Genomic DNA, 21,548 nt, shown 5'->3' with positions numbered 1-21,548 from the left:
TAACTCGAGTTACTTTGTTGTGCGCAAATAGACCCTGCTTCTGGTTTAAGTTAACAACAACAACAACAACAAGCCAACACAATATATCATTATGTACTCGGTGCGAGTATTAATCTATAGTTGCCAGCTTAACTGGTAGGCTGGATTACAGACTGTTTATAAACAAAGAGAGCATCCAGCCTTGAAAATTCATCTAATCCGAAATTTGTCCTCTGGTTCAAAGCAGTGTCGGAATACACAAGGTATACGAGTTGTACATTTCTTGTTAAATTTTGAAGGAACATCATGATGATCCGTGCACAAGCCGTCACTGGTCCTAGAGTTTAGAAACTAGAATTGAAACATAATTCAGTTCATGTCAGTTCAAATGAGTGAGTGAGTGAGTAAGTGAGTGAGTGAGTGGGTGAGTGAGTGAGTAAGTGAGTGAAAGAGTGAGTATGGTTTTACGCTGATTTTGACAATTTTCCAGCAGTGGAACACGGCAATGGTTTTCAAACATTGTACATATGTCGGGAATCGAACACGGGTCTTCCGCGAGACGAGCTAGCACTAGACTAACACCGATATGTAAACCCTAGAGTCTGGTCCAGACAACCCATTGATCAACAGCAATGAGCGTCGACCTTCGCAACTGGGATACGATGACACGTGTCAACCAAGTCATCGATCCTGACCACCCGATCCCGTTAGTCGTCCCTTACCACAAGCATCAGCTCCTGAAGACATCTAACCCGATCTGCACGTGTATTGTTCTGAAGAAATTGTTATTTGTACATATGAATGTTGTTGACATGCTTGGTCACGTAGCTGTGTGCGAGGTTATTGGACAACGCATTAACCAGATTGTCGTTGTATAAAACGGATCAATAGTTGTACTGACACCACACCCTACTGTTACGTGAACTGAATACGCATATAGCAGAGAGTGTGGTCCATTCACTACTAATCGCACCTGATTTAAGATTCTTCATCCGATGTGAGTGTCCCGATTGTTCTCACACTTACGATCAAATCCAACATTGTGATTGTAATAAGTATACACTGCCACATATTAAAGAACACTGGATTATTTAATATAACTATCGTATAAATGTATATTCAATGTATAGCGAAATATATATTCGCTTGTTCTTTAAAGCGTGTTCTCGTTTCTTGCATACATACCCGGGGTTATCACCCTCTAGTGAACTGAGAGAAATTTTCTGCTAGTCATTAAGTCATTGCTGAGATGGTTTAAATATGCGCCTTATCAATATTCAGGCTGTATAGCTGTAAACATTCGAATCTGGGTCAGACAACCCAGTGATCAACACCAATCACCAATACGATGGCATGTGCCATCCAAGCCAGCGAGACTGACAACCCGATTCCGTTAGTCGCCTCTTACGACAAGCATGGGTTACTGAAGACCAATTCTTACTGAAGACCAATTCTTACTGAAGACCATTTCTAACCTGGACACTGTACGTATTCTGAAATGACGACACGCAAAATGAATATTCCAGTATCTGAAACATTTTATTACGTTGTATGTACAGTTGTATACTAAGGATAGTATGGAATCCTGGAAGGGAAATTGTCGCGTGGTCGCACTGTAGCGTTGTCGCGCTTTGGTTAATTCTTTCCTCTTTTTGTTTGTTTTTGAGAGGGCGATAATGCGACAACGTGACAATATCCCTTCTAGGATTCCATAGGATAGGGATTAGCTATGTACACGCAGTATTCACGGCTAGACTTTTTCCCATGAGAAAAAAAACAATATTGGTATCATGTATATCTGCAGTGAACATCCATAATGCATATGCAACGAGGCCGTTTTGAAGTGGAAATATTCGATTATTATTCCTTTACATAATAAATCCAATCGTGTGATTGCTGGCAGTTCATCCTTTTTACAAAAATGCATGTACTGATGAAATATGTGTGAAATAATGTTTTTTTTTTGTATTTTGTGAATGACGCCGGAATCTTCTACAGACAGTCACATGGTGCATGTACAAAGTCTAAGTACTTTATAGACATCAGCAGTACGGACTATTGCAGGCAGTTGAGACTTACATTATAGTGTCAAAATATTTCTGTGAACATGTGAATGGATAGCGAAGTCTCTAGGTATAACGTCACTGCCTGTGGGTCGGTGGAAATGCACAGTGCCTGTGAATATAACCATGCACAAAGACAGACGCTGAACGTCTTTTGGTCACGATTTATTCCTCACGCTACCATTTGGTTACGTTTTCCGGAACCTGTTGCTAGAAGACCAACCATTCCAAGAATGACAGCGCGTGCAATGGAGTCATTGCCTGGCAACCTGAAATGATACAGAATAAAATACGGACGGGCGAAGTTTGAAACGGTGTTTCAAATTGTACAAGTGGCACTTTCTAAGGACAATGCTTAACATGAAACAAAATGTTATGACATTTGAAAGTTCAGTGCTCGAATCATTTACAAATGTCCTTCTGTTAAGAACCTGTCTTTTTTCAGACGAACGTATACAAAATACCGATTTCTGAAAGTAGAAGGTTACATATGTCATGGATCAAATACTGAATCAAAATTACACGTATAACACCCGTAAAGTATTTCATTCGGGTAGTCAGATACTATTGGCCTCAGCGTTGCTCTGAGGTAAAAACTTCAACTTAAAAAATTGAATTGAAGTGTTTAACATTAGGTACAGTCATGTGTATCTCGCGAGCACCTTCTGAACCAGATGTAGATGTCCTTTTGAAATTCATATACTGAACAGCAAAAGAAACGCAACTCTGGCTATTTGTCAAGTGTTATTTAGAAGACATACACACCAACGCTTACTTTTATGAGGTTTCATTTTTTCGAAAATTGCGTTTCTTTGCTGTTCAGTATAGTATGTTGTTTCACGATATTTACCCTAAATCTTTTGTCTCTCTTAAATCCCCGTAAATAAAGAGACCAATTACAGTGGAAACTGTCTAAATTGGCACTCGCTTGGAATGAAGAAGTAACGTAGTTTAGACCATGTGTCGGATTTTGGAGCTGATGATACATGTACCAGCCACGGATGGGGCTGAGATTATTTGCCAGTGTTAACAGCTTGCCGGATTGCAGAGATGCCGGTTTTGACAGCTTCCACCGTACAGTGAACAACTGGAGACACGGGAAAACCATACCGGTACAATACTTACATGTTCTCTTTGCCCTTCAGTGAGGTAAATAATGATGAGGACAGAACAGTCTCCTGGGTTTTCTGCAACACGATCAGTAAACTCATTTTTAGCATAACAATGTCTGTTGTTTCGTGCAGAAATAATAACTTGTGTCATGCTTCCGTTTGCATTTTCTGTATTTAAGGGGGTCGGGGTCGAAAGAAAACCGAAAATAATTTCTGCAAATGTTTATTTTTTGCACAAATATCTTCTAAAGGCATCTGTTATACTACGAGGCAAGTACATTTTTATAGATCGAATAACGTTGTAAACGGTTTATTGGATTTTTAAAAAAAATTAATTGGTTTGACCTGTGTTTCATCTTCATGATAATGAAAATGATAATGAATTTATATAGTGCCTGTTTCCAAAGTGACTGCTACATTTTTCATAGTAAATAACATGAAGTTAAGCATTGGTGTCATAAAGAGAACAATTGTAAGGTATTCCTCGTGCATTCCGTTCATTATGAAAAGCATTGCTTTACTCTCAGGAAAGAACTCATTTTGCAGGTATGGAACACACGTTGTAACAGAATATCACGTTACTGACTTGATTAATTTATACGAATCTATACCTGGAGCATGGAAGGTAAGAAATCAAATCCATAGTAGCTGTTTCTCTGCGCAGAAGCATCGAGTTTGCTGAAAATGTAAAAACAAATTTCAGAATTGAGATGAGATTGGATTAGACTAAAGAATAGTGATAGTGCACGCTGAGATTTTATGCCGAGTTTAGCGATATTGCTGAAATATCACGGCGTGAGACGCAAGAAATGGACTTCACACTTTGTACGCTTTAACCACTAGGTTATATCACCGCCTCTCATTGCACTGTACCGAAACATGTGGGAGTGGCTACTACACTGTCTTTGTCCGATGTTACTGGTGTCTATCAGTATTACACGGATACCCAAACCAGGGTCCAATTTCTCGAAACAAACTTAAGTTTTTAATCAAATCTCAAACTGAGCTTCACCATTTGAAACAGCTGAATTTAACTCAATTGCAATTTTGAAATATAAAAGCACAACAATTTAAGTAATCTCTATCCATAAACACAAATTGCCTACTATTATGATTTTTATGCCGATTTGAGTTCATTCTGTGAAATATGTTTTCTCAAATTTGAGCAAAAACTCGAACATAAGTCAAAACTCAGACTTAAGTTTGTTTCGAGAAATCGAGGCCAGTGCCCCTTTAAGGCAGAAAACCAGGCGGGGAATAAACAAGCAACTGGTATTATAATATTTGGAGATGATACGGGCAAGACATCGACAGACCGACCGTCCATTCCTCGGGCCGACTTTAGACTACGCAAGAGGTGCTGATGGACATGATGATGACCAGTAATGAATGATCATATGCAGTTCGAACTAAAATATTTAATAGCAGCAATTTCCACAGGCGGCAATACATTGTCTTTCATTTCAATTATTGATTGACAGTATGGATGTCGATCTACACAGTAGGGATACAATAACATGAGTTTACCATGTCAGGGAGCCTGACAACCGGCCCCACGAGTCGCGTCTTACGGCTAGCATGGATTGCAGAAGATCAATTCCAACCCGGATCTTCAAGATATCTTTGGCATGGAGTATTTTACAGAGTTTTCGAATCCAATCCAATTTTCAATTTCATTGCAGAAAAAAGTTAGAAAACAGATGGTAGATCTAAATTGATAACTTGGTCCCAGAGTTTCTCAACCTTAAAAGTTGTTAAATTTAGTCCCATTAATTAATTAACCTTAAATCACAACTAACATCACCGAAATGCCGTAAGTGTTTTAATTTTATGCGACTGAACTGTAACTTTCAGGCAGATAACGAGACATTGTCATGCCTCTCAACGTTTCATACAAGTGCTTGGAACTAGACTGTCATACAGGTGCTTGGAACTAGACTGTCATACAGGTGCTTGGAACTAGACTGTCATACAGGTGCTTGGAACTAGACTGTCATACAGGTGCTTGGAACTAGACTGTTGAACCCCCTTGTCGAAGTTCATTCATTCGCATTCTTTACGTGATAGGATTCTGGAACGTTTACTTACGTGTGTGTGACTATGCCTTGATGAAGTGGGTGAGATGCGGTTAAGTGTTCCTGGACGGGTTGCAGTGTTGACAGCGATTCAGCCAAGCCTTTCTTTATGGTAGAAATCCGACGTGAAGGACGGGCTCTAGAAATACCTTTTTGGACGGAGACACGGACTAACCCATGACTTAGGAAACCATTTAATTGTGCTCGGCGGGTATCTCTAGTTTCACGTCTTTCAAGGGAGACTGAGCGGCGATCCATGCGTCGGGTATCGTCTCTGGCAAGTTGTCGGCGGCTATCTCTAGTTTCACGTCTTTCCAGAGAGACAGATCGGCGATCCATGCGTCGGGTATCATCTCTGGCAAGTTGTCGGCGGATATCTCTAGTTTCACGTCTTTCAAGAGAGACAGATCGGCGATCCATGCGTCGGGTATCGTCTCTGGCAAGTTGTCGGCGGCTATCTCTAGTTTCACGTCTTTCAAGAGAGACAGATCGGCGATCCATGCGTCGGGTATCATCTCTGGCAAGTTGTCGGTGGGTATCTCTAGTTTCACGTCTTTCCAGAGAGACAGATCGGCGAACCATGCGTCGGGTATCGTCTCTGGCAAGTTGTCGGCGGGTATCTCTAGTTTCACGTCTTTCAAGGGAGACAGATCGGCGATCCATGCGTCGGGTATCATCTCTGGCAAGTTGTCGGCGGCTATCTCTAGTTTCACGTCTTTCAAGGGAGACAGATCGGCGATCCATGCGTCGGGTATCATCTCTGGCAAGTTGTCGGTGGGTATCTCTAGTTTCACGTCTTTCAAGGGAGACAGATCGGCGATCCATGCGTCGGGTATCATCTCTGGCAAGTTGTCGGCGGGTATCTCTAGTTTCACGTCTTTCAAGAGAGACAGATCGGCGATCCATGCGTCGGGTATCGTCTCTGGCAAGTTGTCGGTGGGTATCTCTAGTTTCACGTCTTTCCAGAGAGACAGATCGGCGAACCATGCGTCGGGTATCGTCTCTGGCAAGTTGTCGGCGGCTATCTCTAGTTTCACGTCTTTCAAGGGAGACAGATCGGCGATCCATGCGTCGGGTATCATCTCTGGCAAGTTGTCGGCGGCTATCTCTAGTTTCACGTCTTTCAAGGGAGACAGATCGGCGATCCATGCGTCGGGTATCATCTCTGGCAAGTTGTCGGTGGGTATCTCTAGTTTCACGTCTTTCAAGAGAGACAGATCGGCGATCCATGCGTCGGGTATCGTCTCTGGCAAGTTGTCGGCGGGTATCTCTAGTTTCACGTCTTTCAAATGAAACAGATCGGCGATCCATGCGTCGGGTATCATCTCTGGCAAGTTGTCGGCGGGTATCTCTAGTTTCACGTCTTTCAAGGGAGACAGATCGGCGATCCATGCGTCGGGTATCATCTCTGGCAAGTTGTCGGCGGGTATCTCTAGTTTCACGTCTTTCAAGGGAGACAGATCGGCGATCCATGCGTCGGGTATCGTCTCTGGCAAGTTGTCGGCGGGTGTCTCTAGTTTCACGTCTTTCAAGAGAGACAGATCGGCGATCCATGCGTCGGGTATCATCTCTGGCACGTTGTCGGTGGGTATCTCTAGTTTCACGTCTTTCAAGAGAGACAGATCGGCGATCCATGCTTCGGGTATCGTCTCTGGCAAGTTGTCGGCGGGTATCTCTAGTTTCACGTCTTTCAAGAGAGACAGATCGGCGATCCATGCGTCGGGTATCATCTCTGGCAAGTTGTCGGCGGGTATCTCTAGTTTCACGTCTTTCAAGGGAGACAGATCGGCGATCCATGCGTCGGGTATCATCTCTGGCAAGTTGTCGGCGGCTATCTCTAGTTTCACGTCTTTCAAGGGAGACAGATCGGCGATCCATGCGTCGGGTATCGTCTCTGGCAAGTTGTCGGCGGGTATCTCTAGTTTCACGTCTTTCAAGAGAGACAGATCGGCGATCCATGCGTCGGGTATCATCTCTGGCACGTTGTCGGTGGGTATCTCTAGTTTCACGTCTTTCAAGGGAAACAGATCGGCGATCCATGCGTCGGGTATCATCTCTGGCAAGTTGTCGGCGGCTATCTCTAGTTTCACGTCTTTCAAGGGAAACAGATCGGCGATCCATGCGTCGGGTATCATCTCTGGCAAGTTGTCGGCGGGTATCTCTAGTTTCACGTCTTTCAAGAGAGACAGATCGGCCATCCATGCGTCGGGTATCATCTCTGGCAAGTTGTCGGCGGCTATCTCTAGTTTCACGTCTTTCAAGAGAGACAGATCGGCGATCCATGCGTCGGGTATCGTCTCTGGCAAGTTGTCGGCGGGTATCTCTAGTTTCACGTCTTTCAAGTGAAACAGATCGGCGATCCATGCGTCGGGTATCATCTCTGGTAAGTTGTCGGCGGGTATCTCTAGTTTCACGTCTTTCAAGTGAAACAGATCGGCGATCCATGCGTCGGGTATCGTCTCTGGCAAGTTGTCGGCGGATATCTCTAGTTTCACGTCTTTCAAGTGAAACAGATCGGCGATCCATGCGTCGGGTATCATCTCTGGTAAGTTGTCGGCGGGTATCTCTAGTTTCACGTCTTTCAAGAGAGACAGATCGGCGATCCATGCGTCGGGTATCATCTCTGGCAAGTTGTCGGCGGGTATCTCTAGTTTCACGTCTTTCAAGAGAGACAGATCGGCGATCCTTGCGTCGGGTATCATCTCTGGCAATTTGTCGGTGGGTATCTCTAGTTTCACGTCTTTCAAGAGAGACAGATCGGCGATCCATGCGTCGGGTATCATCTCTGGCAAGTTGTCGGCGGGTATCTCTAGTTTCACGTCTTTCAAGGGAGACAGATCGGCGATCCATGCGTCGGGTATCATCTCTGGCAAGTTGTCGGTGGGTATCTCTAGTTTCACGTCTTTCAAGAGAGACAGATCGGCGATCCATGCGTCGGGTATCATCTCTGGCAAGTTGTCGGTGGGTATCTCTAGTTTCACGTCTTTCAAATGAAACAGATCGGCGATCCATGCGTCGGGTATCGTCTCTGGCAAGTTGTCGGCGGCTATCTCTAGTTTCACGTCTTTCAAGGGAGACAGATCGGCGATCCATGCGTCGGGTATCATCTCTGGCACGTTGTCGGCGGGTATCTCTAGTTTCAGGTCGTTTCGTTGTACAGAGTTGTTTAATATCACATGATGCTTGTTGTTTAGACATGACCTTGTTTTCTGGAGGTTGTTTCTCGTCATTTCCGTTTTCGTGCACCTCTGGAGCTTTCACAATCTGCTTGTTGAATTCTTTTACTTCCTCTTTGAGTTGAGCCTGGTTGGGAATGTCATTTTGTACGTGACTGTGTTCGTGGTCAGCCCGGCTTCCTTGCAGCAGCAGCAGAAAGGATGCCACCAGGAGGAAGAATGACGCCGTCTTCCTCATCATACGCGTTGTTGCGATGTGTCCAGTTGCTGAAACTGAAAAACAGTATAATGTACGACTTTCATAAAAGGATTCATTTTAGATAGCATAAATGCATGCATGGCCGCGAAATCGACTCTAAATGAAGGTTGCATTTGTCGGTTTCGGAATAATGAGGAAATAAATATACTGCTTGTTGCACATGAAGTTTTAGGGCGATATGGTAGCCGAGTAGGGACAGTGTCCGTTAGTCACGCAGAGGTCCTCTTCGATTCCTTACATGTGTGCAGTGTTTGAAGCTAATTCCTGGTGTCCCTCGCTGTTATATTGCTGAAATATTGCTAAACCGACGTAAGGCTAAACTCCCTCACTCATTTCCACGAAAAGAGAGCTTATGTGACTGTATTGTGTATACAGTTGTGATTGCTTAACACCGCATTTAGCTATAAATGACTGACTCTTGACCAGACAGTCCAGTATCAATATCATAAGCACCGAACCCGCGTCTTCGGCGTGAAGAGCGAACGCTTTAACCACTAGGCTTTAACCACTCCATCTCTAGAGAGGCGGCATGTGTTCATCATTTGAGGAACCTCCAAATTTTGAAAGAACTCCTTTCAAATGTGAAGCGTGCAGGGAAGGTAAGTAATCCCTAAAATGTGATAAGGATACGTATTCTCAGTAGCTTTGTGGTTTGGGAAGAGAAGCAGACCAGTTTAGGTAAAAACAATTCTCATAATCTTTGTTTGAATGTATATACGCAGAATATGATTAGATAATAGTTGCAAAAATCACACATAAAAATACTGCTACACAATACAAATCTTTCATACGTTTTGTGTTATTATTGCCTAATTCTTCATATTTACATAGCATCATATAACCATTTTGCGTATTTTAAATACGTGATATATATATGACATTGCTAACAGTATGGAATATTAGCCAGGTATGTATGACATGTTCTGTTCCCCAACCCCACATGGACAGTTATCTCAAGGAAAGTTAATTAACTAATCGGTCTGTAATTAGTTGAGAGTGACTAATCGCCTGTGTATGTAAGTTGTCAGAGATTAATCTCCTGTGTATGTAATAAGTTGTCAGAGATTAATCTTCTGTGTATGTAATAAGTTGTCAGAGATTAATCTTCTGTGTATGTAATAAGTTGTCAGAGATTAATCTTCTGTGTATGTAATAAGTTGTCAGAGATTAAAATCTTCTGTGCATGTAATATGTTGTCAGAGATTAATCTTCTGTGTATGTAATAAGTTGTCAGGGATTAACCTCCTGTGTATGTAATAAGTTGTCAGAGATTAATCTCCTGTTTTGGAAACCGGAGTAACATTTCGAGTTTTTCTACATTGTAGGAAATACACAATCACCAGGGGTGGTTATTGAAGAGAATTTTCATACTGCGAATCGAAATCATATGCTGCGATATGTATGGCAATGTATTGCAAGAAGTTTTTTAACAAACAACAACTCCATAGCTGTCTCATTGCATTAAAGCAAAAACACAGCAACTCGCACCACGTAAATAATGATTGATTATGTTGCCTTGTTGTTTATGGCAATATTCCAGCTCACTCACTCACTCACACATTCTCACATTCACTCACTCATTCACTCACACATTCACTCACTCACTCAGCCATAGTTATGAGGTGAGTGAGTGAGTGAGTTAATATTTAATGTCACATCGGCAATATTTCAGCCATATCGTGACGGGAACAGACCACTGAAAACGAATATGTGTGTTATAAAACCTGTCGACAAAGGACAGTAAAACAACTACAGTATCACAATTGGAATTAAAACTAGCTTGGAAAGTTAAAACTAATATCAATATTCAGACAATACAATATAAAAACAGACTATAGATCGCCAGCAACAGAAGGTAGGTCACCAAACTAGGGACCATGGGGACTTACAGTACCTTTGCTACCTGCATGGACCCTAGTTGGATTTACACCATCCCTTCAGCCGCTGGCGAGTGTACAATATGCTAGCCACAATTAAAACAACAGGAATACTACGATTAAAAGCCTGGTAGAATTAAATTTACTATGAATGTTTTTGGACTTACGTACCCTCTCAGGAGGACAATATTTTTACAATACTTCAACCCCCTTTGAGGGTACAGCCACTAACAATTCTAGTTACGAATCCAAACTACCAATTATTAAAATATATCTTTTTACAGAAACATATTGCTCACAATTCAATCAAAAAATCAATTTCTTTTAAAAAACCAATAATTAAATGAAAACTAACGCTGGTAAAAAGATCCTTCATCGTTTTAACTGTAAAATACATATCCCTTGTGATGGAGAATTCGACACAGTCAAGCAGAATATGCTTGACCGTGACTCTCTCATCACAAGGGATACAAAATGGAGGATCCTCACCTTTTAACAGGTATGCATGAGTATATCTAGTGTGGCCAATACGACATCGTCGTAGTATGACCTCTTCAAATCTGGACTGACAACCCAAGTGGGTATAACCAATGTAAGGTTTTATCTCATGTAATTTATTTATACCAACTTGGGTGTCCCACTTCTTCTGCATCAGATCATGGATATAAGATCTAATGGTAGCTTTATAATCAGTGTAGGGAAGAAGAAGTGGTGTCACAGATTTGTTGAGTGCTGCCTTGGCAGCAAGATCGGCCATTGCGTTACCGGAAATGCCTACATGGCTGGGTAACCAACAGAAGACGATGTCGTATTGGCCAGTAGCAAGATTATTATACAGTTCAATAATTTCAATTAAAAGTGGATGTTTACAAGAAAGATTTTTAATAGCCTGAAGGCAAGAAAGAGAGTCTGAATAGATTATATACTGTTTACGTTTCGGGTGTCTTTGAATATATTTAAGAGCTGTTAATATGGCGTTAGCTTCTGCTGTAAAAATAGAACTATTATCTGGTAATCTAGAAGATATTGTTCTGGATCCAATGACAGTGGCACAAGCCACTGCGCCACCGTCCTTGGATCCATCTGTAAATAAGGGTTTGTAATTGCTATATTGATGTTTCAGTTGATTATATTCTTGTTTATACTGTAATTCATTCGTTTCTGATTTTTTAAAAGTCGTTAATGTTAGGTCAACTTGTGGCCTAACCAACTGCCAAGGAGGAGAAGAAAGAAGACGGGAAGGAGCTATGTTTTCCAGCTCAATGCCAGCCGAAGAAAGAAAGGGTTTAATTCTGTGCCCGAGAGGTGGAACAAGAGAAGACTTTTTGTTGTACAAGTCCTCGTAGAGAGGATTGAAAACACAGTTATATGCAGGGTTAGATTCGTTAGAGTATAGCTTCGTGATATATTGTAAAGATAATTTTATACGACGTTGTGTAAGAGATGGTTCATCGGCTTCAACATATAGACTGTCAACAGGAGAGGTTCTAAAGGACCCAAGACAAAGTCTTAGACCTTGATGATGAACAGAATCTAATACTTTTAAGTTGCTGTTGCAGGCTCCACCATATACGATGGAGCCATAATCAAGTTTAGAACGGACAAGTGATCGATATAGATGGAGAAGGGTAGCTTGATCACCTCCCCATTTAGAATTTGATACCACTTTCAACAAATCAAGTGCTTTCAGGCATTTAGTTTTCAGAGATTTAATATGAGGCAGAAACGTAAGGTGTGAGTCAAAAATTAATCCCAAGAACTTGGCTTCCTTGACAACTTTAATGGGAGTGCCATCTAGAGATAGTTCAGGGTCTTTATGTGGTTTGTACTTACGACAAAAATGTATGCAGTTAGTTTTCGATTTAGAAAATTTAAAGCCGTTTTCAAGACACCATTTATTTATTTTGTTTAAACATAACTGCAACTGCCGCTCTATGGTATGCATATTTGTACCACGACAAGAAATATTAAAATCATCCACAAATAAGGATCCATCAATGGAATCGTTTAAAACTTTTGATAAACTGTTGATCTTTATACTAAAAAGTGTGACTGACAAAATACTGCCTTGTGGAACACCCTGATCCTGATTGTAATGATCAGACAGGGTAGAACCCACGCGGACTTGAAATTGTCGGTTATTTAAAAATTTGCCTATGAAATGAGGCAAACGACCACGCAAACCGAAATCATGTAGATCTCTCAGAATGCCATACCTCCAGGTTGTGTCATATGCCTTCTCAAGATCAAAAAAGATAGACACAGCATGTTGCTTATTAATCAGCGCGTTTTTCACAAATGATTCTAAACGCACTAAGTGATCGACGGTACTTCTGTTTTTACGGAAACCACATTGTATATCTGTGATAAGGTTATTTGTTTCCAAGTACCAAACAAGTCGATTATTTATCATGCGTTCCATGGTCTTGCAAACACAGCTGGTTAATGAAATCGGACGATAACTGGATGGATCCGTATGATCACGTCCAGGTTTAGGTATTGGTACCACTATAGCATCACGCCACGAAGAAGGAAATTTCCCGGATGTCCAAATATCATCAAATATTGATAAGAGCGTCTCTAAACAGAATTCTGGTAAATGCTTCAGGAGTTGATAATGTATGTTATCAGCTCCTGTAGCAGTGTCATGAGCTTGATCAAGAGCAGTATGGAGTTCATGAATAGAAAATGTTTCATTATAATCTTCCCCATTATCTGAATTGAAATTAATAGTTTTCTTTTCTTCTTGTTTTTGATACTGCTGGAATTTAGGTAAATAATTAGAAGAGGAAGAGTGTTTAGCAAGGGTTTCACCCAGTTTATTCGCAATATCTGATTTATCCGTAAGTAACTGATCTCCATGTTTAAGATGATGGACTGTAGATTTAGTACCCTTACCTTTAATTTTCTGGACCATGTTCCATACCTTGGACATGGGTGTCCGTGAATTTATTTTGGATACATAATTTTGCCAAGATTGGCGTTTATTCTGTTTAAATGTACGCCGTGCTTTAGCATTTAAAATTTTTAATTTATTTAAATTATGCACCATAGGATGGCGACGGAAATAATGTTCTGCTTTTTTCCTTGCCTTCCTAGCTTGTTTGCATTCATCGCTGAACCATGGTTTTCGAATATGTGGAACTGCAGAGGACTTTGGTATACACTCATCAGCTATGGAATTCAGTTCCTCAGAAAAACATTTAATAGCATCAGGAACGTCAATAAAACGTTCGGGTTTAAGTTTTTCAGCACACAGTGTTTCATATAAAGCCCAGTTAGCCTTTTTAAAATTTCGTCTTGATGATGGAGGAACATCAGATGGAGTTACAGCTTTTAAGATAGTAGGAAAATGGTCACTTCCACAGAGGTCATCGTGGACTGACCATTCGAATTCATTTAATAGTTCTGAATTTGTAATTGACAAGTCGAGAGCAGAATAAGTCCCTGTACCAGGATGTAAATATGTGTTGGAACCATCATTATAAATACACAAATCATTGTCAGAACAAAAGTCCTCCAACAATTTCCCTTTAGTGTTTATATTTACACTACCCCAGAGTGGGTTGTGCCCATTTAAGTCTCCCATTATAATACAGGGCTTCGGGAGTTGGTCATATAGAGCTTGAAGATCAGTTTTGGCAAATGTCGAAGATGGCGAAATATAGAGGGAGCATAGCGTAAATGCTACATGTAAAGTAATTCTCACAGCAACAGCCTGCATATTAGTATTAAGTGAAACGGGGCTTTGTATAACGTTTTGTCTGACTAGAATGGATGCTCCGCCAGTGGCTCTATCACCCGGAGGTGAAAAACAATGATATGTATTAAAGTGACGAAGGTCAAATGTATCTGTTTGTTTTAAATATGTCTCTTGGAGACATAACGCTGAAGGTGTAAAATCTTGGACTAATAGCTGTAATTCGTGTAAATTAGTCCTCAATCCTCTGCAGTTCCACTGTACAATATTATTGGAATAAACTATCTTTTGGGGGGATTTATTGGGGATCTACCCCGCACTCTTTTAGAGGGCGACAAGCTATGTGCCCTAGAATGGACGTTTTCAGAAACGTCCATGTCTTCAAGAGATCCGTATTTATTGAACAATTGAATTTTGTTCTGTGACCCTTTAGGAGTTCTACCACTTTGATGTTTTGAAGCATCAGGCTTTGGCTTCGGTTTACTTTTCACCGTTTGCTGACTATCAGATGTCGATTGAGACTTTGAGTGTGACTGAGATGATGATTTGTGATCATAAGACCTTGAGGTACTAGGAAGTGATTCCTCAGTCTGTGATGATATAGCAGGGTACAAATGCTGTGGAGAATCGCAATTTACCCAAGTCAAGGTAGTTTGGCAGCCTGTGGTTGATGTTGTTTTAGAGCTAGAAACCGATGATGTTTTTGCTACTGTTGCATAACTTTCTGTAAGATCAGATCTCTTTACCAGTTTTTTGGCCTCCGCAAAAGAGATATTTTGTGTAAATTTTATTTTATTGATCTCCATTTGCTCTTTCCAAATAGGACACTGTTTAGAAAAGGACGAATGGTCGCCTGCGCAATTGGTGCATTTTTTATAATCGCTGTCACAATCTTCTGTTGTGTGTGTTTTCTCACCACAGTGAGCACACACAACAGACAATGTGCAAGTATTTACACCGTGTCCATATTTCTGACACTTAAAACACCTAAGCGGGTTGGGGATGTAGGTATCAACTTGTATGTTGCAGTAGCCTGCCTTCACTGATTTTGGAGCATTTGGACATGAGAAAGTAAACAGATACGTATTTGTTTTGACGGTTTCATTGTTTCTGCGAGTTGAAAAGCGCTTGACATATAGAACACCTTGATCCTTCATTTCAGATCCTATATCAAGTTCCGACATGTCATCAAACAATCGATCTCTATCTCTCACGATACCTTTACTTGTATTCAAGGTTTTGTGTGCAGAAACCGAGACGGGAATGCCCACGAAAGATTTAATATTCATCAGATTTGTTGCTTGCTGCTTTTTCCCACACTCGACTAGCAGGGCACCCGAACGTAAGCGTCTGATGTTCTTCACATCCCCAGCAATGCCTTGAATACCTTTGGATACAGCAAAGGGGTTCAACTTCAAAGGTGTCTTATCAGGAGTCTCAATCACAATGAAACGTGGCCAATACTCAATCGATGTAGACGGTCTATGGTCAGTATCAACAGGGTCAATATCAAGTGGACGTTTTGTTTTTTTGGTTGGAGTTTCATAAGCCATGGTTAGTGTAATACGGTTCATCATCCGAGCTCCCCACCCACCACGGAGTATCACAAGGACAATGCTAAAGTAAGCGGGCCTCCACCTTACAGCACCAAGGATACCCGGATGATATACTCCAGCAGAAGAATTAGAAATAATTAGTCTACCAGATTGGCCCATGAGCCACCGCCTTCTGGGCATAAGACTCTAGGCAAAAATTTAGAACTTCAAAAATGCATTTTAAAATTCGAAAAGCTCAATGAACAAATAGGCCAAGACCGAAAGTAAAAAACCAAATAAAATTTGTGCAATGATATATATACTCCATGCACAGGGCTTGGCATGACCAGCCGATTGGTCGAACCGGGCCCATTCGACCACCCGTCTAGGTGAAGTAAGGGCCAAAGTGGTGTGTTGGGCAATGGAACGCAGTTAAAAGCCCCAGTGCCCTCAACCACCAGGATCCCCTCCTCCACCGACACGGGACGCAACCCACGGCAAACGGGTTGGTGAACCAAATATCCCCCCGGGTCCACTACGGGGGTGTCGGCGAGCTCTTGGCGTTACCCAGCACCCACCACGAGGAGGTGGCTCGCCACGGGTGCCCCATAGTTATGAGGCTATTCGGACTATGTGATATGAAAATCTTTCAATCACGCCAACAAATGAAACAACAAATGAAACAACAATTGAAACAACAAATGAGCTTTATATCTATTACCTGTATAATGAAAATATTGACATCAGGACGTCCTAAGATAATGATACGCTAATGGGTGTCTGATACAGCCATCTTATGACACTAATGATACAGGATTTAATGTATCATCAGGGTTTAATGTCGACATTAGTTAAGGAAGCAATTGTGCAACTGATCCAGGACATGAAAGTCGTATTATTATCATATATTCATATATATAGCGTTGCTTATATTCAAAATGAGATTTGTATTGAGTGCCACGTGTTCAATAATGCATCTTGGGTAAACTGCGTCACTACAGTCAAACACCGTTGTCTCGATATTCACTGAACCAAGAAAAATATCGAGTGGTCGGAACTTCGAGACACCCGACCATGGCATATCATCACATGTCACTATTCAAGAAAACAAAACAAAAAGTGATTTCATGTATATTCATTTGGATAATCATACATTTTACTCACAGTGATGGCACGCACACCAGATACCACTCATGTTAAAGTGTCCATCTTGAATGATACAAAGGTTGCATACATGACAGGTCCTTGTACCACTCGCCTTCTCTCTCTCCAGTTCACAAATGTTGTACGTTTAAAGCGAACGGCCGAATATCACTAATTTTTGTTGTTATCCCAGTCAGTGTGTAGAGAACATGCGTATGACGTAATACGATAATAATGATCTAAACTTACTAGTTTCTAATAGTGAGTGAGTGAGTGAGTCGGTGAGTGAGTGAGTGAATGGGTGGGTGGGTGAGTGAGTGAGAGAGTCGGTGAGTGAGTGAGTGAGTGAGTGAGTTGTAATATTGCCATAAACAACAAGGCAACCTAATCAATCATTATTTACGTGGTGCGAGTTTCAGTCCATAATTGCCGTTTTAACTCGTAGGATGGATTAACTGGTAACTGGATTACAGTGAGCGCATCCAGCCTTGAAACGTCACCTAATCCGAAATTTCTCCTCTTGTCAAGGGCAGCGTCGGAAAACACAAGATCTACCTACGTTACAGCTCTTGCTATATTTGAAAGGGATGTAATGTTAATCCATGCGCAGGCAGTATAGTTCAAGTCAGTTCGAATGAGTGAGTATAGTTTTAGGCTGCTTTCAGCAACATTCCAGCAATATTCCAGCAACATTCCAGCAATATTCCAGCAAAACCTGAAAAGGGCTTCACCGGGTCTTCACAAATGTGGAAGAGCGAGTGCTTTTATCAAGAGGCTACCTAACCGTCCATGTTGGAAAGACGTGGTGAAACATGAGACATGGTGAAACATGAGCGGTAGATGTACATGACTTTGGGTTTCGAACACGATGTCGAACGTTTCTGGCACCCCAAAGCGGCGCAGTGCTGCCAATGTTCGCGTTGTTTCATCTCCTACCATGACATCTTCTCTTTCAATACGCATTTCATGACTTTCAAAGTTCCACGCCCTTTTTATGACACACATGATCATATGAAAATATCTCTGGAAGAATATTTACTATATCAATCACTTTCTGTTCAGAATTGTACTACTTACTACTTACGACTTTAATACAAAAGAGCGGGATCACAGAGTGAGTGAGTACGTTTAATTTTACGCCTCTTTCAGCAATGTTCCAGCAGTATCACGGCTGGGTCACCATGTGAGGAATCGAACCCGGATCTTCGGTGTAAGGAACTAAAGCTTTATTCACTAGGCTACCTCACCGACCACCGACCATATAGAAGTACATGGATTGATTACAGCAATTTAATGAGATGATAGAACAACACGTGAGCTGGTGTAGACTTTTTAATTCTAAAAATATACCTTTCCACCTGCAATTACTGTCCATAATTTAATCCTTTGTTGAAGTACAAGAAGAAAAAAATTCTGAATATGTTAAAAAAAATATAAGATCAATCACCAGCCTTAATTCCGCGCAACGTTTTAATCTTCTAAGGTATTGTACATTTATTTTGTTATATAGTCAACACAAACACTATTCTAGCTATGTTGAGGCATGTTGTTAATATTGTGTCTGTGTCTGTGTCTGTGTCTGTGTCTGTATCTGTGTCTGTCTCTCTCTCTGTGTGTGCTTCTGTATTCGCTGTATAACGCCACACTCAGAAATATACCAGCTGTATGCCAGTGATCTTTAAACAATAGAAACTGGATCGAACAATCCAGTGATCAACATCGTGAGCATCGATCTGCGCTATTGGCAAACGATGACATGTGTCAACTAAGTCAGCGAGCCTCACCACCCGATTAGGGCTGGGACGGGTATTCGGGTACTCGAATCCGGGTCGGGTCCGGCTGGAATCGAGTACCCGGAAAAGGGGACAACTCTGTAACGACAAGGGCAGATAATAACTTGCCTTCTTCATTTTTGACATTTTTGCAATATTAATGGAGTTTATTATTAACGTCTGTAATTTATCTGCGGATGAGCAGTGACCAGTCAAGTAATAGTAACAGCCTAACATCAGTTTCAATGTATACTATCCTAAATACGAAACGCATTGGCGACTTGTATTCTTAAAAAATCTGTCAATTACAGATTGTGTTATCTGTCAATATGTCACAAAAGTGTTTGATAACATGATTTGACACAATCGCGCAAATATGAAATCGATTTCACTTCAAAATGTTGATTTTGATCACATTTCCTACAAGGATTAGAAAGGCATCGCCACAACGCAACAGAAATCACCTCCAAGTTGAAACTGTGCAAGCAACAAAGAGCATTAACTCTCTGGCAATATAAATCCAGATTACTTTCAGAAATTGGCATTCGTTTGAAGGAGTTTCAAGGTCAAATCACTACGTCACGTCTTGACTCTGCGACAAGGACCATCGAAAGGAAGCATTGAAAGAAAGCTTGCTGGATACTAGCAATCTTCTGTTGCCAGGCTTCTGAATGTCAGTCTGAGCAAGATATCATGGCTTGCAGCCCCTTGCAACCAAACAGGTAAATGCAATGACCGTCCCCGTACAGGCAGACCTCGAGCTACCACTGCAGCCCAAGATCGGTACATCCGGGTACCATAGATGCGTGATCGTATTGCCACGGGTGAGAGAACAACAGCCAGGGTGCCTGAACGCAAGGGGATATCCGGTCAAACTGTACGGAAGAGGTTCAAAGAGATTGGTCTGAGAGCCAGGGAACCCAACGTCGGAGTCGCGCTACGTCGTCACCATCGCGCTCGTCATCTCCGTTATCTAAAAGTATCCACTTGGTTGTATAGACATTACCTTCTTCTAAAACTGGTGTAAAATTTCATCCACTAAATTTTTTTGTGTGGACGAGTTATGCATGTTTGAAAATATAACATTTTCGCCACAGATTTCTCGTCTATGCGTTTCTTTTTTTTTGGATTGTATATTATTGCCACCCTTTCAGGTTTTCGATAATAACTTGTGTCAAATCGTGTTAGAATATTCAGAAAGTTGACTCAAGCGCTGTATTCCTTACATTTCTGGGTACGCCATTCTGAATCGGGCAAGTACATGCGGGTTCGCGATTCAGTTTTTCCTACTTTTCCGAGCACTATCCCGTTGGTCACCTTTCACGATGACCAATCACAAACCGGGTCTTGAGGTTCTAATATTGTGGACCAGATAAACAGGAATCAGTATTATAATATTATCAATCATGTACATCATTCGGGTAGTTTGACCACCCGATCTATCGATTACCTCTTAAAACTAGCATGGGTTTGCTGAAACCCTGTCGAAACCCAGAATAATCTATCCGCGAGGATAAGCGCAGAAAATACCAACTTGCACAGATTCTTTGCATGTATGGGTACATATCCGTCGTGCATGTATGTGTGCATGCACAACGGATATTCAAATAAAAATAGTTGCAGCAGCTACAGTTACGCTAAGCAAAATGTAGGTGTCACATTACACCCAAGTGGAAGAATACTGTATGGAGAAGTACGCTACCGGACAAAAATATGTATGCACTAAAACTGAATTTCAACAAAAAGGTATATGACCAGTACAGCAGTCCCTGAATCACGAGAGTTGAAAAATCTCCTTATCAAGTTAAGAAATTTGTGCCAAGTAAGTAGCCAGTGAATAATTTCTTCCAAATTCAAGCATCGGTTCTTATGTTCTTTTCTTTTAAGTTGACGTAACTATCGGTCAGAAAAAAAATAAAACAAAAAGGTGCAAAACTGCCGTAGTCTTACTGTGAAATTATCATTGTAGATGTTGAACACGTACAGATTTTAGAAACACTAGAAATTAGACACAGACATTAGAAACACCATATTTCGACTAAAACGATTTCATTTTTAGTCAAATGATATTTTTTAAAATGAATTTTCACTATCACATGTAGCATACGCCTAAAGGAAGAACTTGCTGTAAACATCGTAATTGAAATATGTTATACAGCATAGTATAAGCTCGATAATTTGTGCCAATGTCATTTCATTTAAAAAAAAATAAATATGTTTATGACACGTTAAAGCGCATTAATTACACCGGGGAATCACCAGTCTTCGCCGAAACTGGGGGCGATGATTAAATCTAACGGGTTCGATTCAACACATGGGTACAATATGTGATACCCATGTCCGTGTCCCGTGTGATATTGATGGAATATTGCTAAAGGCGGTATAAAACCATATTCTCGCGCCTTCAATAAAGATTGCGTTGGTCAAAAATCACATAACAGTAGTGAAAACTGTATGAATTCATCACTGCAATTTGGCAATGATAACTGCCACTCACAAAATGGGTTTCCTCTGGTAAACCAGACGCTGAGCAACAGTAACAAATTGTAACACAATGAGGAAATGCACACATTCAAAAGTTATTCATATTTCATTTACATAACCACAGTTCGGTTGTTGTCAGGGCATTGAAACATATATTAACCGATATGAGTAATAGGAAGTAGTATTAAACACTTCTCACCTGAATGAGAGACGATTCCAAGGTTCTCTGAGGTATTGGCAGAGTACCGAGGCCCGTTCTTTATATACCTCCACCTAGATCACAGACGATCCTCGGAGACATTAATTTAACATGATTGCGTTCCGCTTACTAATTCAATTCCGCCCTTACAAATTGGCTATCGGCTTTTCAGTG

At 41.2% G+C, this 21,548-nt stretch overlaps 1 protein-coding gene across 1 annotated transcript; it reads right to left on the bottom strand.

Annotated features, from left to right (window-relative positions):
* Positions 1 to 2,214: 2,214 nt before the first annotated feature.
* On the bottom strand, positions 2,215 to 8,643 carry LOC137286855 (trichohyalin-like). The gene is made up of 4 exons (XM_067818866.1): positions 5,243 to 8,643; positions 3,766 to 3,838; positions 3,168 to 3,229; positions 2,215 to 2,311 (listed from the first exon to the last, which is right to left on the bottom strand). The coding sequence occupies exons 1-4, from the start codon at positions 8,641 to 8,643 to the stop codon at positions 2,215 to 2,217; spliced, it is 3,633 nt and encodes a 1,210-aa protein (XP_067674967.1).
* Between the last annotated feature and the right edge of the window lie 12,905 nt (positions 8,644 to 21,548).

The sequence above is a fragment of the Haliotis asinina genome, chromosome 6 (assembly GCF_037392515.1).
Source record: "Haliotis asinina isolate JCU_RB_2024 chromosome 6, JCU_Hal_asi_v2, whole genome shotgun sequence".
In the NCBI taxonomy this organism is placed as follows: domain Eukaryota; kingdom Metazoa; phylum Mollusca; class Gastropoda; order Lepetellida; family Haliotidae; genus Haliotis; species Haliotis asinina.
This window is presented reverse-complemented; position numbering and strand designations above follow the sequence as displayed.